The sequence below is a fragment of the Aspergillus versicolor genome (genome assembly GCF_001890125.1).
Source record: "Aspergillus versicolor CBS 583.65 unplaced genomic scaffold ASPVEscaffold_13, whole genome shotgun sequence".
In the NCBI taxonomy this organism is placed as follows: domain Eukaryota; kingdom Fungi; phylum Ascomycota; class Eurotiomycetes; order Eurotiales; family Aspergillaceae; genus Aspergillus; species Aspergillus versicolor.
This window is the reverse complement of record NW_024467536.1, coordinates 630,275-647,173: the sequence shown is the minus strand read 5'-3', so window position 1 is coordinate 647,173 and position 16,899 is coordinate 630,275. Positions and strand designations below refer to the sequence as shown.

The 16,899-nt window shown below is 51.0% G+C and overlaps 8 protein-coding genes across 8 annotated transcripts; 4 read left to right on the top strand and 4 right to left on the bottom strand.

The window, feature by feature from the left end:
* Positions 1-4: 4 nt before the first annotated feature.
* On the bottom strand, positions 5-1,369 carry ASPVEDRAFT_88831 (kinesin family protein; the record flags this gene model as incomplete). Its single annotated transcript, XM_040818430.1, has 1 exon — positions 5-1,369. One exon carries the CDS (start codon positions 1,367-1,369, stop codon positions 5-7), a length of 1,365 nt encoding a protein of 454 aa, XP_040673355.1.
* A 110-nt stretch (positions 1,370-1,479) lies between these two features.
* Positions 1,480-1,849, top strand: ASPVEDRAFT_371156 (uncharacterized protein). Its single transcript, XM_040811395.1, has one exon. It carries the CDS (start codon positions 1,589-1,591, stop codon positions 1,808-1,810), a length of 222 nt encoding a protein of 73 aa, XP_040673354.1. The 5' UTR covers positions 1,480-1,588; the 3' UTR covers positions 1,811-1,849.
* A 2,012-nt stretch (positions 1,850-3,861) lies between these two features.
* Positions 3,862-4,731, bottom strand: ASPVEDRAFT_88830 (carbonic anhydrase family protein; the record flags this gene model as incomplete). Its single annotated transcript, XM_040818429.1, has 2 exons — positions 3,862-4,232; positions 4,284-4,731. 2 exons carry the CDS (start codon positions 4,729-4,731, stop codon positions 3,862-3,864), a joined length of 819 nt encoding a protein of 272 aa, XP_040673353.1.
* Positions 4,732-7,520: 2,789 nt separating this feature from the next.
* Positions 7,521-9,922, top strand: ASPVEDRAFT_46873 (putative MFS monosaccharide transporter). Its single transcript, XM_040813659.1, has 8 exons — positions 7,521-7,854; positions 7,908-7,960; positions 8,017-8,276; positions 8,326-8,417; positions 8,463-8,893; positions 8,954-9,361; positions 9,418-9,474; positions 9,529-9,922. The coding sequence occupies exons 1-8, from the start codon at positions 7,716-7,718 to the stop codon at positions 9,814-9,816; spliced, it is 1,728 nt and encodes a 575-aa protein (XP_040673352.1). The 5' UTR covers positions 7,521-7,715; the 3' UTR covers positions 9,817-9,922.
* A 6-nt stretch (positions 9,923-9,928) lies between these two features.
* On the bottom strand, positions 9,929-10,692 carry ASPVEDRAFT_46872 (uncharacterized protein). The gene has a single exon (XM_040813658.1). It carries the CDS (start codon positions 10,674-10,676, stop codon positions 10,038-10,040), a length of 639 nt encoding a protein of 212 aa, XP_040673351.1. The 5' UTR covers positions 10,677-10,692; the 3' UTR covers positions 9,929-10,037.
* A 1,116-nt stretch (positions 10,693-11,808) lies between these two features.
* Positions 11,809-13,974, top strand: ASPVEDRAFT_88827 (uncharacterized protein; the record flags this gene model as incomplete). The annotated part of the gene is made up of 4 exons (XM_040818428.1): positions 11,809-12,068; positions 12,115-12,235; positions 12,294-12,934; positions 12,987-13,974. 4 exons carry the CDS (start codon positions 11,809-11,811, stop codon positions 13,972-13,974), a joined length of 2,010 nt encoding a protein of 669 aa, XP_040673350.1.
* Positions 13,975-14,163: 189 nt separating this feature from the next.
* Positions 14,164-15,477, top strand: ASPVEDRAFT_56918 (FAD-dependent oxidoreductase; the record flags this gene model as incomplete). The annotated part of the gene is made up of 2 exons (XM_040815270.1): positions 14,164-14,181; positions 14,233-15,477. 2 exons carry the CDS (start codon positions 14,164-14,166, stop codon positions 15,475-15,477), a joined length of 1,263 nt encoding a protein of 420 aa, XP_040673349.1.
* A 149-nt stretch (positions 15,478-15,626) lies between these two features.
* Positions 15,627-16,898, bottom strand: ASPVEDRAFT_142351 (alpha/beta hydrolase; the record flags this gene model as incomplete). The annotated part of the gene is made up of 2 exons (XM_040807829.1): positions 15,627-16,653; positions 16,708-16,898. 2 exons carry the CDS (start codon positions 16,896-16,898, stop codon positions 15,627-15,629), a joined length of 1,218 nt encoding a protein of 405 aa, XP_040673348.1.
* Position 16,899: the final 1 nt, after the last annotated feature.

Sequence of the window (16,899 nt, the reverse complement as noted above, 5' to 3'; positions counted from 1 at the left end):
TGTACTATCTATTCTTAGACGTACCAACCAGGTTTCCATACTTCAACGTATTTGCGGTAGCAGCATACTGGTCGGCTGCCGGTGAGGCTGTCAGAATCACCGCAGAGTAGCTGTCCCTGCTACCAGTCGCCTCGAAGTGCCCACGCAGTACCATTGTCAGAGGCGACGACCGATATGGAATACGAGATTGTTTCGAAGCTCTGGCGCGGATAACTTCTTTAAGAGCAAGAAGGTCCGTGTTAATCTGTCGGCCTTCCTTCTGCTCCTGCGGACTGGGCAGTGATCGTGAACCATGTGTAGACAGCGAGCTCCCATGATAATACTCAGCTCCAGCCAAGTCGACGAATACCAGCTTCCCCCCAAGACATGTCTGCCCAGACGACCGAAACACACAATGAACATGCTCCTCTGCATCGCTGACATACTTCTCGAACTCAGCCTTCTTCTCTTCCGCCTCATCAATCCTCCGGTGGTCAATCTGATACTCTGGATTCGGCACAAACTTCCCATCCCCAGTCCGCACAAGCCCCTTCATCTGCTCCTCAATATACACATCCGTCGCCCTCTTGGCAACAGGAACCAACTCCGACTGCCTCTCAACCACCGCCTCCCTTGCATCCAGCAACGCCCTATTCACAATCTCCAGTTCCAGAACCGCATGTGTCCGCGAACTCTCCTCATGAACAGTCGACACCCCGCTAGCTCTCAGCTGCAACCCACGCAGTAACTCCTGCCGAAAGTCCTCAAAGCTCCAGCACGCCTTCGTCACAATGGGACGCACCCGAACCCTCCCGCCGTCCAGCACCTCCGTCTCGCCCCGGATATGCGTCTGCCCATCATACCCCTGCCGGATATTACACTTGCAGTGGTTATTCAGTAAATCGAACGCGGCGTTCCCGCGTAACTCGTACATGCGCAATCCAATGCCCAGCTCCGACATAGAGGAATGACTATGACCTTCCCTTACTATACCGGTATTGAAACCCTTCAGCTCCTCACAGAGATATCTCGCAGCAGCAAGACATAGCCCAAAGTTATCAGGGTCCTCAAAATCATACCCAAGTATCGTATGCGACTTCCCACTCCCGGAGTGTCCGTACGCGAAGAAGCTGCAGGAGTCCCCGTTCAGGACTTTGGGGAGGATAGGGGCCACAACAGCGTCGAAAACGGCCCTGTTGCCGTCGGTGGGCTCGAATACCTGATTGAATACATGACCGCTTTTCCAGGAGCTATCCCCTGGCGAGGGTAAGGAGATGGAGATGGATACACGGGAGTTTTGGAGCTCTGAGTGGACTTTGTTGATTTCTGGCGTGTTGGGTTGCGTAGGCGGGACTGGGCGCCATCTGACGAACACGTTAGATGCTTCCATAATAATTTGAAGCAGTTAAAAAGCCATCTGGGAGGGTCTCATAGTCTTTATCTATTAATCTGCATGGCTGCAGGCTGCTCGTATAGGGCCGGACTTTCGGGAATTGAGACCCCGGCTGGAGAAGATAGACCCACATAAACACTTATGATCCACACGGTTGACAGTGTCAAGAAGCTGTTAGGGCCAGGCACAAGAGTTGACATATGAAATAATATAAAAATGACCATTGATTCGGCTGTTGAGGTTCAGAGACCAGACTGTCAGAAGAATATAGTCCTAGAAGGGATTATAAATCTATTAGGTTATTATGCAGCCTGGTATCAACTACGAAAGATTATATCCTCTTTAGCTGCTGGGAAGTATTTATTAATAATATCTATACTTAGTATTTGGATTTTATCGACAAGGAGTAGTGATTCATGCCATGTCTTTGATATTTGAAAATGGGGGAAAGTGCTATTCAAAGATCGATTCTAAGGCGACGAATATGCAGCGAAGTATTCAGCTGCAACAAATTGCAGAATCAATTTGAGGCCAATCTGGGAGAACAAGAGATTTCATGAGCTTAAAGTCGAATTCTATAAGTAGATGAGGGAATACCGGGCGAAGAGATTTATCAACCCACTCTATAACAATACTCTTGAGGCTTCTGCAATGAGAGTTAGATATACAAGCAGACCCGAAATCATTTCTGCTTCTCCCGAAATTGGCGCATGTAGATCTAAATTAAATCAACTGTTCTCACGACAAGAACCAGTAGTTCCTAGGGGTAGTGCTGCTCCTCCCCGGGCCAGTGTCGCTCCTGGGACGGAGGGCGTTGCTCCCTGGATATTGAGACGTACCTCCAGGAGCCATATCCACCTGGAATGTTTACATGGCTGGCGAGTTAACTACGAATTTTCAGGCACGCTCGGCAGGCTTCCTAAATATAGGGGAAAGTCTTTGGAAGTGAGCTCACGCGACGTCATTAGATGTCAGATACAGAGACAACAAACAATCCTGCCAGTATGTACAAGGCAGCATTGCCCTTTCCTGAGTATTGTAATGTTCAACTGATGCAGCTGTGTTTAAAGATTTTATTAAGCAGTTTCTTAAGTATGATAGAGGTAGCCTGAACGTAGATCTATAATTATGATTGATAATGCATTATTCCACCATTCTGACTCACTAAAGGAGATTTATTGGCCAGTCCTTCTCTGAATAAATGTTATTTATCAGGCACCACTTGCAATAATATGAATAGAGTCCCGAATAGGCGTTCCATGTATTTCTTGAGAGATGTGTTGAAGTCTCGAGATCGAAGTGCAATCGGTCATTTCCGATATGTCTCTCCACTATACCTACGGAGGAGCGGCAGCATGGGAAGAAGGTGCTATCTTTTTAGCCTCATACTGTATCATCTCTTTAACATATCAACATGTCAATGATTCCCACAAAATAATCTCTAGGTTTGGCTACGGCGGCGGCATGTGAGAATCACACCTGCTCATTCAGTTCCCATTAGCCCGTGGACAGCTCAGCCTCGCGGGTCAAATAGGGGTAAGATGAGCAAGCTAAACGACCACACACGGGGACACGGGCGACCCAGTACGGACTCATGAGATCTCTTTCTTTTGGCCTTACGTTTATCCATTGCGCACGCACTGTTGAACCAAAAAGGGGGCGCCTCGGGTCGTGGACACGGTAAAACGGAGAGCTATAAGGTGCTCCAACATTTACGAGTGCATACGTGTGTACATACATGAAGGAAGCACAGTGCCGGTAATTCCACCAACAAACATGTCCGGGAAATAATGTGGATTCTTAGTGCCGAGGTGACCAAAAGGCGAGCTGAACTTACGAGTGGTTATACAATTCCAGCCAAGATCGACAAGTCAAAGGAATTCATGCCGTAAAAAATATCACCGGCATTACGTCGACTCAAGACGGGGTGGGGGCGCATTGGTTGCGGAATCTTCTAGGGCCCAAGTTTTCAAAAGGGAGGTAGATGTCCGATTCACGGAAGTACTTAGCTTCATATAGAGTAGCAAGGTGAGGTGAGATTAGGGCTATGTTGCAAGAAATACAGCGGGCATCATTTGACACGCGATAAATCGATTCTCAGGGGGTCCCCGGGTTGGAAAATTCTCCCGGGGGGCGTCGCGATCTTGGGTCCCACTTTACCTTTCAGATCTCGCACTAGCAGCAAGAGCCAAATGCTTTATACGGTCAAGCCCTTCGCCCTACGCCGCCAAGTCAGTTTGGCCCCGCTTTTGATCGCGAAATTTCCGACGCTTCCCCATTGTTACAAATCGTTCCGGTCTACCGGAACCGCGGCAGGATGGACGATTCTGCTCGAGAAGTTGATTTATTATGTTCTATTAGAGATTAGATGCCGTATAGATCTGCAGCCTACATATTCACAACCACCACATCCGCCAATGCAATCCCAGATATCATGTACTCCAAACCACCATTGAGTTCAACAATTATTAGCTTTCCGTGAGGGAAAATTAGCTCAGTTCCTTAGCAGCAATCTCCAGGAGGTTGTCCTGGCCAAGGGCATTCTGAGTGTAGCGAGCGTTGTACTTCAGGATGTGCTTAACAGCATTGTAGCTCTGGACATTTAGGGCAAGGGGCTCTGTGCTGAGGAACCACTTGACGTTCTCAGAGCAGGGAGGGGTGGTGAGAGAGCCGGTGTACTGGTAGATACCGTGGGCGTTCAGGTGAGCAGTCAGGGCCGAGAAGTCAAGGTGGCCAGTCTTGGTGAAGGTGCCGGGGTTGGCAATATCATCGATGTGGGCGAAAACGGAATCGAAGAGAGGGGTGGAGTAACCGAACTGGGAGAGCTCGAAAACAAAGCCGACAACGGCAATATCGCCAGCTAGAATTTATTAGGATGCGAGTTTTGATAGATGTCTCGGAGAAGACTTACCAGTGCCCTCAAAGACGAAGTGAGCCTCCATAGGATAGTACTCATCGTCGATACGGTGCTCGCTAGGGGTGTGGAAATGGAACTGAGCAAGTTTGTAGGAGCTGTCCTTGGTGGTGAGGGTGCCGTTGGTCAGGACGACCTCGAGGCCAGAACCCAGGTTCTCGAACTTGGCCGCATCAGCACTGGGGACGTGGAAGCGAATTGACTTGGATTGGGCGTAGTCAATGTCATCCGTCTCGATCACAATGGGAGACTGGTGCTTGCCCGTCGAGCATGCAGTGTTCTCCTGGTCGAGTCCGTACCAGTTCAGGGGACCGCCGGTGTTGGTGTAGTTGTAAGGGTTGATATCAACTCGACCATCGGCAGAACGGGGCATGAGTGATGTGCCATGGAGGCACGAGGCAGAAGCCACAGCGAGAAGAGGCAGAATGGAAGCAACAACCTTCATTTTGGGCAGAACTTGAAAGAAATCTGAAGCTGAGCTATTTGGTCCAGGTGCCAGAGCGCCCTTTTATACCTGGAATTGAATCTCAAGACTTTCTCGACTATCCACTTGCACAATCGAAAAAATACTGTGGACTTAATGTACAGCGGAGTCAGATATACGCTGATCCCTCGAGGCGAACACACCCCAGTGTCTCTTTTGGAAAGAGATGAACATAACTGTCCCCGTTCAAGGAGGGATTCTACCATTTTCCTGGCTCAATGCTGCCCCGTCATACTGGAAGGGACATAATTTAGTGTATTCTACGCCCCGCTCATGCTCCCGTGCTATCCGTCCGACCAACCAGCCATAGGTCTTCAGCTCCGCGGTTCGTTCGAAAATCTGAAGCCGACTCCTAGCGTATGCCTTCAGAGTGATCACTGCTTGGATCAGCTAGATCCAATCTCGGGGACCATCGGTTTGGTGGAAGTCTATGGATACGAAGGAATATTCAGCTCTAGGTGATGAAGTTGGGACGCCCGGTAGTTTTGGGCCACATTCCGTGTATCCAAACAAGCAGAAGTGGTCTAAAAATCTAGGAAAACTGAATTTGTCAGTGGGGGGGGCTCATCCACTTAGTTGAGTATCCGAAAGAAAGGAGGTGTCTGTATTTGACAACGAATTTTGTCGAGCTCCAATCTGTAGAACAGGGTTAAATTGCTAGGGCACATTAATTTCAAATGACTTCAGTACAAAAGGCATGATGTGTGAGATATATCAGTATGCGGTAGCAGATATTTCAAAGCACGCAGGTATATGAAAATGACCATTTGCTCCTAGGACATGTCTTGGATTGTTCCGCGGCTGTAAGCAAAAATTGCGCAAGCTGGAAATGGATGGCACGGATACCGAGGACTCATTTAATTACCCGTAAAGTATCTACAGGGTATCTATCGGCGCGAAATCAGATTACAGTCAACTCGCGCGAGCTGCACACTCCCCCAGGCGTGCTTTTGGGATGCCGTTTGTTGACTCCTCAATTGACGCCAAATCCTCCTTTGTATACTCCTCTCTGTGCGAAGCCCATAGTGATGAATCTGATGATGCAGTAACTTCTGGCCCTGACCCAATATAGATTGTTCATCAGGCTCTTCGTGGCCAAGATTGAGGATAATCTCATGTAATTCTGCCTCTGCAGTACCACAATCTTTATCTGATGGGTCAAAACTCTCATCAAAAAAATTATAGTATTCCTTCATAGAGTATATTTGGAAAAGGCGTGATCGAAGAATAGACTGAAGAGTTAGGATGGAATACCGCATTGTGATTGGCCAAATATGTTGAGTAAGCGAATACGGAAGAAAAAAAGTGTGCACAGTGCGGATGGCGCAGCTCGCAGGCTATTTAGGTAAGAGTGATGCCCTCGAGTCGGTTCTAAGCATTACCGATCCTTGGGCCAGACAGGTGAAGAACGGCCTAGTCATCTTTACAGGCAGCCAAGCCGCACTGAAATTGCTCCACTGACCATGCATGCCTTCAGATCTGGTTTATCTGGCAGGATGCCCGCCTTTATCCATTAATTAACACAATAACGGATTCAACCGTGCTAAGGTGGGTTCCAACTTATTAAGAGATATCGGGTAATAAGGTCATGTCCCAGCGTGTAGGAAAAACTTTCTAGGCCAAGAACAATAAGTAATCGACATGCGAGGTCAAGCATTGCATTATTAAAAGCCGCCTTGTGTCTCCTCGGAATTTCATCGTTCTTGATATTCCTCGTCTCGTTTCCTATCTTGAGACCGCGGAACGGCACGAGTGTGAAGATCATTCCACAATCCGCAGAGGATCTTTGTTGAAATACGTGTCCTAGCTAGAGTCTACTCCAAACAAATGTTCCAGGGAACAAGTTCTCCAAGTTTTCGTGTTATTCTTTCTACAGGGATATCTCTATGTGCTACTCTAGAAGCCTGCTTTTAGATGCTGCGTTTCTGTAAAGTATCACACGGAGTTGACTGTTTCGGCGTGGTTTGTGAGTGCTACACGTCCGCGAAAAGCAGGTCGAAAATTAGCATATAAAACTAAGGCCACCCCCCCGAAAAGCCACATAGAGTTGAACCCAATACAGCACCAATAGAAACCCTTCCATTCTCGCTCCTCGCGTTCAAGAAATCAAACTCGGGACTTGCGGGTGGCGGACGCTTCGGTGATTCCCATCATCCTTGACTGTTGTATCCACAACTCTGTTTATAGGATTGGGGAAACGGCTCCAGATTGGCTAAAGCCGGATACAGAGTTTTATGTAGTTAAACTTGGATGAAAACTGCTATTGGCTTTGAATATTGAACTAAAGACAAGCTTGCGCAGCAATATATATATATATATATATATCAACCGCGACAGACCAACCGGAAGCAAACGTAAAACGTAAAACATGAAACATTTGCTTTATGGACCCCATCCACTCTTACGCATATCCTTTAATTCAAATCCCTTTATTATTTAAACCGATTTTCAGATATGAGAGAGCCACGAGAAACCAGGCTAACCATATCCGGCATCCCCAGATTGCAGCCTCAGGCATAAACCTCCCATAATATCCAGTCGAACAACTACAGGAGACAATAAGGCTATATAGCTGTGTGCCACTGGATCAAAAGCTGGAACTGACAGCTTTACCCCAGCATTAACCGGGTGCTCTCCGCCCGGGGAAACTGCCCCAGCTCAGGCTAATTGCGACTCCCCGCAGACTTCAGGCTAAATGCGGGTTAAGTGATGCTTCATCCGCCACTGAACACGCCCAGCAGGGATGCCACGCCTGCTAAGACCTGGCTAGCTGGTTAGAATGGGCTAGCACCTCCGCGTGTGCCGGCCTGCCGTCCGGCTATAAAGGGTCGGTCGTCCGATCGCGTCACCTACCGTTGGATTCTGATTCCTGATTTCTGATTCCAGATTCCAGAACCTGCACTGTGCCAGCCCTCGCACTGTAGTACGAGGAAATACTTGCTAATATGGCCCCAACCGACGCTGGAGCCCTGTCGGCCAAGCGCGCCCAGTTCGCTGGTCCGGCTGGTGTGAAGGGGATCGTCAATAATGGCAAGACGACCCTGATTGCGACTTTTGCGGCGCTGGGTGGGTTTGTTTATGGATGTACGTCTCTACCTAATCTTGGTATGAATATTCAGAGCTGACGTTTGTCGCAGATAACCAGGGAATGTTCGGCCAGATCCTGACCATGACCTCCTTTACTGCACGGGTGAGAACCGCTTTTCAATGCTATTCCTGTCACTGTTCTAACGTAACGTCGCACAGATGGAGCCCTGGTACAGCGGTACGACCGGAACACGACAGGCCCTGCTGACCGCAATCCTGGAGCTGGGCGCGTGGATTGGCGCAATGATCAACGGATACCTGGCTGATGCTGTCGGACGACGAATCACTGTTGTTATTGCGTGTGTCATTTTCACGGTCGGTGTCATTGTCCAGGCTTGCACGCTGAACAAGGACTATGTCCTGGGTGGTCGCTTCGTTACTGGTATTGGCGTTGGAGCTTTTAGTATGCTGGTTCCTCTGTATGACTCTCCTACCTTTAACGTGTACAGTGCCAGGCTGATTGATAAGGTACAATGCTGAGCTCGCGCCGCCTGAGGTCCGCGGTGCCCTTGTTGCCCTGCAGCAGCTGGCAATCACATTCGGAATCATGGTGTCTTACTGTAAGTATACCAGCTTCTCCCATCAAGAAGATACTAACAAGTCAGGGATCGGCTACGGCACCAACTTCATCGGCGGCACAGGAGACGGCCAGTCCGACGCCGCCTGGCTCGTCCCCATCTGCATCCAGCTCCTCCCCTCTACAATCCTGGCCGTGGGCATGCTCGCCTTCATGCCGCAGAGCCCTCGACACCTAATGAACCGCGACCGCGAGGAAGAATGTCTACAGACGCTCGCGAGGCTGCGCAATACTTCCACCGACGATATCCGCGTGCGCATCGAGTTCCTTGAAATCAAAGCCCTGCGCGACTTCGAGCGCATTCGCGTCCAGGAGAAGTTCCCGCAGTACCAGGATGGGTCGTTCAGTAGTAGCTTCATGATCCAGTTTAATGACTACCTGTCGCTTGTTACGAATAAGGCGCTGTTCCGCCGGACTGTTGTTGCGGTGTTGACTATGGTGTTTCAGCAGTGGAATGGCGTACGTCTCGTCTCCTCTATTCTTCATTAACCTATGTGATTGTGCTAACCGTAATGCTAGGTAAATGCTATCCTCTACTACGCCCCCTTCATCTTCCAAGGCCTGGGTCTAGACGGAAACACCGTCTCCCTACTCGCCACCGGCGTCGTTGGAATCGTCATGTTCCTCGCAACAATCCCTGCCGTGCTCTGGGTCGACAACTTCGGACGTAAGACCATCCTCATCGCCGGTGGTATCGGGATGGCGGCGTCGCACTTCATCGTCGCCGGCATCACGGGGTCATTCAGTGGGCAATGGGAGACACACCGCGGGGCCGGATGGGCGGCGGTCGTGTTTGTCTGGATCTATGCCATCTCGTTTGGATTCTCCTGGGGCCCTGTGGCGTGGATTATTATTAGTGAGGTTTTCCCATTGGGTATGAGGGCGAAGGGCGTTAGTCTTGGGGGGCAGTCGAATTGGCTTAACAATGTAAGTGTCAACCAACAATTGAGAGTTGAGAGTGAGATGGATGCTGATTCTGATAGTTTGCTGTCGCTATGGCGACGTCGCCGTTTATCTCGACCAGCCAGTTCGGTGCTTTTGTGAGTCTCCCACACTAACAGCGTTGTTAAGAAGTACTGTGCTAACAAGGGCAGATATTCTTCGGCGCAATCACAACCATCGGCACGATCTGGGTGTACTTCTGCGTGCCTGAGACCAAAGGCCGGACACTCGAGGAAATGGACGAGCTGTTCGGCGAGGCTGGGTTTGCGCAGGAGGATGCCGACCGCAGGGAGAAGATCGAAAGGGACATTGGTCTGTATGCCCTTTTGAATGGGGAAGAGACGCCGAAGGAGAAGGAAGCGCCTGGACTGAAGGCCGAAGAGGCTGGCGTGAGTGACGAAGTGGTTGAGGATGGGTCTGCGCCTCGTCAGGGCGCTTAGAAGGCGTGTATAGGCTGAGGTTGCTGTGCAAGTGGCTGTTATAATAGGTGGAGGAATATACCAGTATCTATATGAATCGTTTAATAAGTGTTTCTATTCAAGAAGGCTCTCGACTCCCTCGGACTTTAAAAGATAATGTTCATTTAATCGTAAACTGTCGGATATAAAGCTATAATACAATAAAGACGAAACCCCGAAAGCGCAAATGGCTTGATATACTCTTAACAACCACCACCGCCACCAGCAGCTCCAGCACCAGCTCCAGCACCAGCTGCAGCCGCAGAGGAACGCGCGACATATTCCAGATACACATGCGCCATACCCGTCACAATAACCTCATCGGTGACCCTTTTACTCTGTAGCACCTCAGGCGCGACAATCTCAAACCGCCCCGCCCTCGTCATCGACATGCCCCGATTCGAGTAAAACGTCGCCAAAACCCTGTTGGACTCATCCACACACTCAAAGTCACTCCTGAACGACAGATACGACCTGGACTTCCATTTCAGGGCCCGCCCGCCTAGTCCGCGCGACGGAAACACTCGGTCGCTCTTTAGCCGACTCGAGGGCCGCCCCGTGGTGTTGTCGCCATCGATACTGACGTCGACGTTGCTTGACCAGGTGTGGAATGTGACTGTTGCAGGCAGTTTGGAGGTGCCGGTGGATTGGAAGACGATGTTAGGCTTGCGGCTGTGGATGTCTGCAGCGTAGACCAGGGGGCCTTCGGTGGAGTTTTCTGTTATGCGGATGTGCCGTTTGCTCCAGCTGGTGAATTTGACTTCAAGATTGCGTGGTTTGCCTTGGTGAGGTCCAGGGCTTTTGGCGTCGAGGTGGTTGTATGCTTTCAGGAGGTCGGACATGATGATTGTATATTCAGTAGATTGTTGTATCCATTCACTCCAGGGTGCTTGACTGCTTAAATAAATGAATTCAGGTTACTGCCTCCCTGCATTAAGGATCAAGCCAGCCCTAATTGGTTCTATTTCGGCCCCATGGGGCCCTTCCACAGCCCGGTGGGCCTTAGTCTCAGCCACCGCCCCTTTGATCACGCTTGTCCCCTTGTGCACGTCACTCGGGCGCCGCTAAAACTGCGACAACTTCTTTTTTCCGGACTGAATCGTCGATGGTGCGGACTCAGCCTTGTCGGAGCTGACCATGATGATGTTGATGGTGTGTTGATCGGGACATAGGAACGTTGCCAATAACGCCGACACGTGGGGGCTGGGTCGCACAAGCATAAAGATCCCCAAAAAGCGAGATTGACACCCCTTGGCGGTGTTAATAGGCAGTTATCAGGAGTCAGGCACTGAAGGTTACACGTGGGGCCTGGAACAAGCACGGAGGGCCTTAAAGATTTTCCAAGGCTTGCTGTAGTGAGGTCCCTCAGCCTCCGTGGATACGGGCCAGCGAACCACGAAGCAGTATCGATACGATAGATAAAGTCCGACTGGGAATGCAAGTGTCCTTGCAAGGAAAGGAACAATCAGGGACTCTCCCCGGTTCGGTCTTATCTAACGTATGCTATACCATCACGGCGGATGGAGGAACGGTCAGCATAGCGGCAGGCCTGGCGCAGCTCATTAGACTTTCAGAACATGGACCGAAGAACATGTACGCTCGTGCATAACCTTCTGAGTCCCATATACCCAAGGTTTCCGGTTCACCTAAGAAGTATAAAGACCGCACCATGTCCGATGTAGAAGACAGCAAGCGCCAGGAGACCGGGGCTTTATACGCTCGCAGCCGAGGGCTGAATATGCTGTCGAGCCATTTCAAGTGGTATTCAACCTGATTATCGAATCAACAGACACAATATACCATATTTCCCATCTACGCATGGTAAATGTCCAGCACTCCTATAGAAGCAGCGCTAAACCCGTTATGGACACCACTGCCTGAGGCATGATGCCACCGTCTGCCCGCCATCCTGCGCCTTTCCACTTCATCAGAAAGCAACCATGTGGTCTCGCCGTCTTCGAGCCAATCCGTACCATGAAACGAAACTATGGTGGAGTTCCCATCGACATGACCCATAACTGGGGCAAACCACCGCTGTCATGTCTGCCATGCCGGCAAAAGAAGCGTCGCTGCGACCGTAATCAGCCCTGCTGGAACTGCGCTCAGAGGGGCATCTCGTGTGAATATCCAGACCAAAATGACGGACACCATGAGAGAACTGTCCCAGTTCAATTGAGTGATGTTACAAATCACGCAGCCGTGGATTCTGCGTCCCTTGAAGGCTCATCTGCGAGGTTAGCGTCTCTCTCCGGTAAAGCATTACAACGCTGACTTCCATAGGAATGTCGGGATGCTCAATCGGATCCAAAGGCTGGAGGCCGCTGTATTCAGTCAAGCCAATCGAGACCTTGAGCCAGACAGTGCAGACCCCCATCTTGACGGTGTACATATGGGGCATACTGTATGTAATTGTATAGCATTCCCAAGTCATTCCACCCGTTACTAACGGTTTGATTTAGAGCGAGAGACCTATTGCTCCCCGATTTACTTCATTTTCATCACATACATTTGTTTCTTGCGCCCCTTCTGTTTCAGTTGACGAGGTCTCTCGACATCTTCCCCCGTTAGGTGAAGCACGCAAGCTGTTCGACCACTTCGCTCTGACTATGCAGCCGACCATAGGTATCCTGCATATACCTTCTACTCGGAGCTTGATGGAGGAGATCTATCAGGGAATTACATCCGAGGAAGCACCAGACCGGGCTCGTTTAATTCTGCTGTTCGGGGTGTTCGCTGGTTCAGCACTGTCGTCCACTCCAAAGCTACTACATGAACTGAATTCAACCCAAGCCCAAGCAACGTCAGCATATAAAACGTACATGCGTCTTTCTATATCACTGCTTCAGGGCCTCCAGCCAATTCCCCCGTCGACCATGGCCCTGACGGCGATGGCAAACTTGTCACATTTTATTAACAACGACGACGGTTATTCCATGGAAGGTCATTTAATCAGAGCGCGCTGTTACTGGATGGCGCGCACAATGGAAATACACAAACTTGACACACCGAGACGCCGCGAAGAACGCGAAACAAATGGATTCGATGTTATAGAGGTCGAGGTACAGCGCCGAGTCTGGTGGAGCTTAGTCGCGTCTGACTGGTATGCATTCCTAGTTCCTACTCATCTACTCCTACAACCACTGATTATGCAGGCTATCATCCTTTTCTGGCGGCATTCAAGAAGGTGCCTACACATATCACCCGAACCACATGTGCGTCGACTACCCAACCTATCTAGACGACAACGAGATCGACACAGCAGAACCATCACAGCTCCAGCCCTCGGCCCCCACTCCAACAGGGTACCTCATCTACCGCGCCAAACTAGCAAGCCTCTGCCGCGAGACCGTTGACGCAATGCGACCCGTATCCCAAGAAGGCCACGAAGTCTGCTACGACGTCATCCTAGCCCTGGACGCCAAGTTCCAAGACTTCCTCGACCACCTCCCTGCCGTCTTCCAGCTTAATCCGGAGAGTATCCAACAATGCGAGCCATTATGTAAAGAACGCCCATACATCACTTGGCAGCGCACAATGGCCCATATATCAATCCACACCCGACTCTGCCGACTCCACCGGCCATACCACCTAAAGGGGATGACGGATCGCAAGTATGAATATTCCCGCCGGGTATGTCTCCGCTCTGCGCAGATCGTGCTCGACTTGCGTAGATCAATGGACGAGTCTCGTGATACCGTCCCCGTTGGGCTGAGACCGTCGCGGTTCTGGGTTATTGTGCAGCATGTTGCCCTTGCTGCGCTGACGCTTGCGACGGATGTTTCATTTGATGGTACAGCGCCTGATACCGAGGCGAGAAAGGGCAAGGTCCTAGCGGCGTATGAGACGCTGGAACGGTCGACGGAGGAGCCGTGTGCGTTCAGGGACGTGATTCAGAATAACTTGAGGATGTTGATGTCGACGCTGAATAAGGGACAGCAAGGGGATAACAGTCAACGGCAAGTGGTGATGGACGAGTCTTTGGAATTGAATGTAGATTCTGCGCTCGAAGCAACAGGAGACCAGACAGGGTCTGCTCCGTGGGATGAGAATTGGGACCAGCTGTGGTCAGAGTTCCTGGACGTTGCGCCGGATCTGGATTTCTCGCAGTGGGATCAGTTGCTGGACATAGCTGATACATAGATAACAAGAAATCATTTGAATGCCGCCTGTATCCTATACGCGATTCGCGATGGGATGACTACTCTTTAAGGAAACTAGTCCGCGGGTCGATTTCCTAATCGAGCGGCTGACCCGCGGACCTCCCAAAGTATAAAGACGGCCCAAGTGCAAGTCCAACGAAACAATATCCATCAGAAAATAACACCAACAATGACTCAATCTCGAAAGGTTCATTCTCCCTCCTCCAAAATCTCACCAGCGACTCACTAACACCCACAGGCAATCATAATCGGCGCCGGCCCAGCAGGCCTCTCCGCCGCCCTGCGACTACACCAAACCACCAACATAAAATGCACAATCTACGAGCTCCGCCCGGAACCCACAACACTAGGCGGAGCCGTCGGAATACCCTCTAATGGACTGCGTCTGCTGGACCGCCTCGGCGTCTACGAGTCCCTGCTACAACGGGGTAGCAGCCAGAGTGATTTCGCGCTGCACTCGGGGAGCGGGGGTATCCTTGGACAAATAGACGATTTCGTATCGCATTCTCGGGCTGAGACCGGGTATGGATATATGCGCGTCAAAAGGACTGATCTTGTCGATGTCCTGCTCCAGGCTATAAACGAGGCCGGGATCCCGGTTTATTTCGGGAAGAGAATTATAGGGGTTGAAGACGGGAGCGAGGACATTAGTGTCGTCTTTGCAGATGGCACGACAGACAGCGGAGATATCTTACTCGGATGTGACGGTATCCATTCAGCAGTTCGAAATATCTACGTCGATCCCGACCAGAAGCCGGAGTACTCTGGTTTATCGGTGTTGTTCTCTAGCATTCCTGCATCGATGATCCCCGCTGCATCCGCTGCCCACATCAAGGGTTTGACTGCGACTATGACCGGCGAAGGGATGTTCCTATCTGCCCCATGCACTGCAGACAAAGACGAGTTCTTCTGGGCCTTTTCACGAGAGGTTGCTATCCCTGATGGAAACGATAGTCGGGACGGGTGGGAAGTCCAGCTGCGGCAGGAGGTGAAGGGGTTCAAGGATACCCTGCATGACGTCCTCGGAGGCGCAAAAGGGGAATGGATTGATACATTGAGATACATGATTGATCAAACCGACACTATAAAATTCTACCCGGTATACCGCTTACCACTTGGCGGACGATGGTCTCGTGGGCGATGTGTTTTGATCGGAGACGCTGCACATGCTATGCAGCCGCATGCTGGGCAGGGAGTATCCATGGCTCTTGAAGATGGGTTTCTCATTTCTAGATTGTTGGGGGATTCGAGCCGGTCTATTGAGGATGCCTGCGAGTTGTTGCATCGCATCAGGAAACCGCGCGTTGAAGAGGTATACCGCACGGCAGCGGAGAACGGTGAAGCGAGGAAGAAGACTGGGCCTTGGGGCCAGTGGTTGAAAGAAAACATTATCTGGGCTAGGTTTTCTATTCCTTGGGGGCTGGGAGGGAAGATGTTTGGGCAGACGTATGCTGTTTATGATATCGACGAGGAGAGGATTTGATCTTGTCCTTTATGTGAATCTCCTCTCTTGTATAATGCATTCCGATAGTCGTCTAAAGCAGGAGTAAATAATAATTTGATCGAAAGTCAATAATATGATGAGTCTTTAATCCATCCACACGGCTGGAAGTCTTTCCATAAGACCTGCCATTAGGTTGGAATCACGGTCGCTGAATGGGATTGTCTAGGTGAGAGAATCTGCAATATACCCATGGCCAACTCCCTATAACCACTCATAAGATCACCAGGCAGCGCTTCATCCAGCGGAACCGCCAACAAACGACCTTGCTGCCCAAAAGCCTCCGCACACTGCCACGTATGGTTCTTCCCACCCGCCACATTAAGCACAACATTAGCACCATCCTTCTCAGCCTGAGCAACAAAATCCTCAATATCATAGAGAAAAACCAACTCCTCCGCGCCCGCCGTAATCCAAGTCCGGGCCGGCAGGATATCCGCCCACGACCCGCGGACTTCCTGGCCGAGGGCGAAGTTCCCATACAGCAGGTGTAATTCAGGGCTTGCGCCGCGCAGGATCCATTTGCAGTATGTGTCAAGCGAGCGCTTGAATAGGCGCTCTTCCCAGTGCAGTTCCAGGGCGCGAGGATGCGATGTATGCAGGTTCATCCAGGGACTTACCAGTACGGCGGCCGCTGGGCGCGAATCACTTCCATGACCACTTTGCCTGTGCCTCTCGTTCAGACCTACGAGAAGAGACATGATAACATGTCCGCCCGCGGAATCGCCAATCACGATGATCCTCGAAGAGTCGACGCCCATCTCACGAAGCCAGTTATATGCCGCTACAGCTTCATTGCGCTGTTTCGGGAATGTCCCCCTCGGAGCCAGCGTGTAATCCAACGAGAATATCGCCGTCGTAACGTTATTCTGCTGCAGGATCTCCGCGAGGAAGACGTGTTCTGGGGCGCCGACACTAGGATGGCCGGAGACGTACCCGCCGCCGTGGGCGTGGAGCAGGACGAGATCCGCATCGCGGGGGCTAACAGGCTCTTGGGCCAGCCCGCGGCATATCCAGTAGCCGCAGAAGTCGGGTGTGCGAACAGGCGCGAAGAGGTGCGGAATGTGGCCGTATCGTGTGGACGTCCTCAGATTGGATCCACTCGTATCCGAGGCCGTGTACCACTGCCAAACCGATAGCGGGACGTGGTTTCCAAGGCTCTCAGATGTTAGTGCACGATCAATACGTACAAAGAAAATCCAGCACGGTTACCAGGTCATCACATGCCGAAAGAGGTGCTCGCGGAGAGGGGGAGGCTTATACGTGCGGTTCCAGGGCCACCAGCGGCGGAAAAGAGTTGTGCCAACAACCCATGGCAGGCGAAAGAACAGAGTGAAGCTGGTCTGGCCGATATCGAGTGCCGTCACTGCTGCGATGGGATTTGGGTCGGCAGTGGCAGCCATT